Here is a 1,736-nt window from a genome sequence, read left to right as displayed (position 1 = left end):
ATAAAATTTGATTTGATTTGATTTTCAAGTAAACTCATTTAATTAGCTAAAACCTCAGAGTGCTAAATCATGATCAGCAACAAATAACAGAAGAAACAAGAATATGCAGTCCTCTTGTGTCTAAAGCTGTTATGCCAAAAAAAAGAACTATTAATATTAATGCATTTTACAATATTCAGGTTTTCAACATTTAAGAAAACCACATCTCTGCATTATCACATCTGATGAAATGATACATGGATAACAGTTTGTATATATTAGTGTGATCTGACTTGAAACAACAACCTCTTGAGATGTTTAGAGATTTCTTTCATTTTTAGCCCATATATGATTGGATTAAAGAGAGGATGATACACAATCATTTGTAAAGTCATTATTAACCGGACAATTTTTGGAAAATCTGATTCCATTCGAACTACAACAACATCATAAGTAATAAAACAGGTAAAGTTGATTAAAACCAGCAGATGAGGTAAACAGGTCTGTGCAGCTTTTCTCCTGAAAGTTTTACTACTTTGGTACGATACAATAAGTATCCTAGTATATGTAAAAAGTATGAAAAGAACAGGGAACAGTCCTATATTTAGCAACACAAACACACCAAATATAGATATTGCTGCTGACCGTACACATTGAAGACTGTAGATTGAATTATTACAAAAAATCCCTTTCAAAGTAAAACTGCAGAGATTTATATTAGCATAGAAAGTAGAGTCTACTGCAAGTTCACAAACAGGAATAAGCCAAGCTGAAACCAGCAAAGTGTTTACAACAGTTTTTCTCATGATAGTTGGATACTGCAGAGGCTTACATATAGACACATATCTGTCATAGGCCATGACTGTCAACAGTAAGAACTCTGAACCAGCCAGAGTGTAGTATACAGAAGCCTGAAGGAGACAGAGTGAATAAGTTAGAATCTGTTTTTGATACAAAAAGTCTATCAAAAGCTTTGGGTAGATATTAGTGCTGTAAAGAATTGAGTTGACCAGCAAAGCTGCAATGAAAATGTACATAGGCTCATGGAGGTTTTTGTGAATCATTATGAGGAAAACAATTGTGGAATTAAAGCAGATTATTAGAAAATATGCTGTAAACATGATTACAAAATAAAGATATCTGTATTGGTGCACCTCTACATGCCCACTAAGAGTTATATATGTAACATTTAAATCATCATCCATCAAGCTTCTCAAACCCAAAATGTGAATCAGTCCTGCAGGAAGATCATGTAACAGACACTCATAAATAACACCTGACAAAACAAGTCTCAGTTTGAGGTTTGCAGTAACATGTTACCAGTGTTGTTTACAGACACCAACATTAAAGAAAGTGAAGTATTCGACTCTGTGGAATGTATTTAACAGCCTGCTTCACCCTCCGAGGAGCACATTAAACTCTCCACTAACATGTAAACAACTTCAGAAAACCTCCTGAACCCAGAGGTGTCAGAGTTCTTTGCTCTGTGATGTGGTTCAGTTACATTTCCTGCACTAAGTTGGTTCAAATCTTATTCATCAGAAATATTCCAATTTGTTCATGTTAATGATGAATCTTCCACGCAGGCTTGTCTTAAACAAATAAAGGCCTGGATGACCTGTAATTTCTTAATTCTAAATTCTGACAAAACTGAAGTTAATGTACTTGGGCCTGAAAATCTTAGAAATCTGCTGTTTAATCGTATAGTTCCTTTAGATGGCACAGCTCTAATGCAACAGCATTAATTCATTTGAATT

General features: G+C 34.2%; 1 protein-coding gene across 1 annotated transcript; it reads right to left on the bottom strand.

Moving 5' to 3' along the window:
* Positions 1–272: 272 nt before the first annotated feature.
* Positions 273–1,184, bottom strand: LOC109954003 (olfactory receptor 6N2-like; the record flags this gene model as incomplete). Its single annotated transcript, XM_020589435.1, has 1 exon — positions 273–1,184. A coding segment is annotated over exon 1 (912 nt), but the record flags the coding sequence as incomplete, so codon positions are not given.
* Positions 1,185–1,736: the final 552 nt, after the last annotated feature.

The sequence above is a fragment of the Monopterus albus genome, unplaced genomic scaffold (assembly GCF_001952655.1).
Source record: "Monopterus albus unplaced genomic scaffold, M_albus_1.0 scaffold2514.1, whole genome shotgun sequence".
Lineage (NCBI taxonomy): Eukaryota > Metazoa > Chordata > Actinopteri > Synbranchiformes > Synbranchidae > Monopterus > Monopterus albus.
The sequence above is the reverse complement of the archived record's forward strand: the minus strand, read 5'-3'. Positions and strand labels throughout refer to the sequence as shown.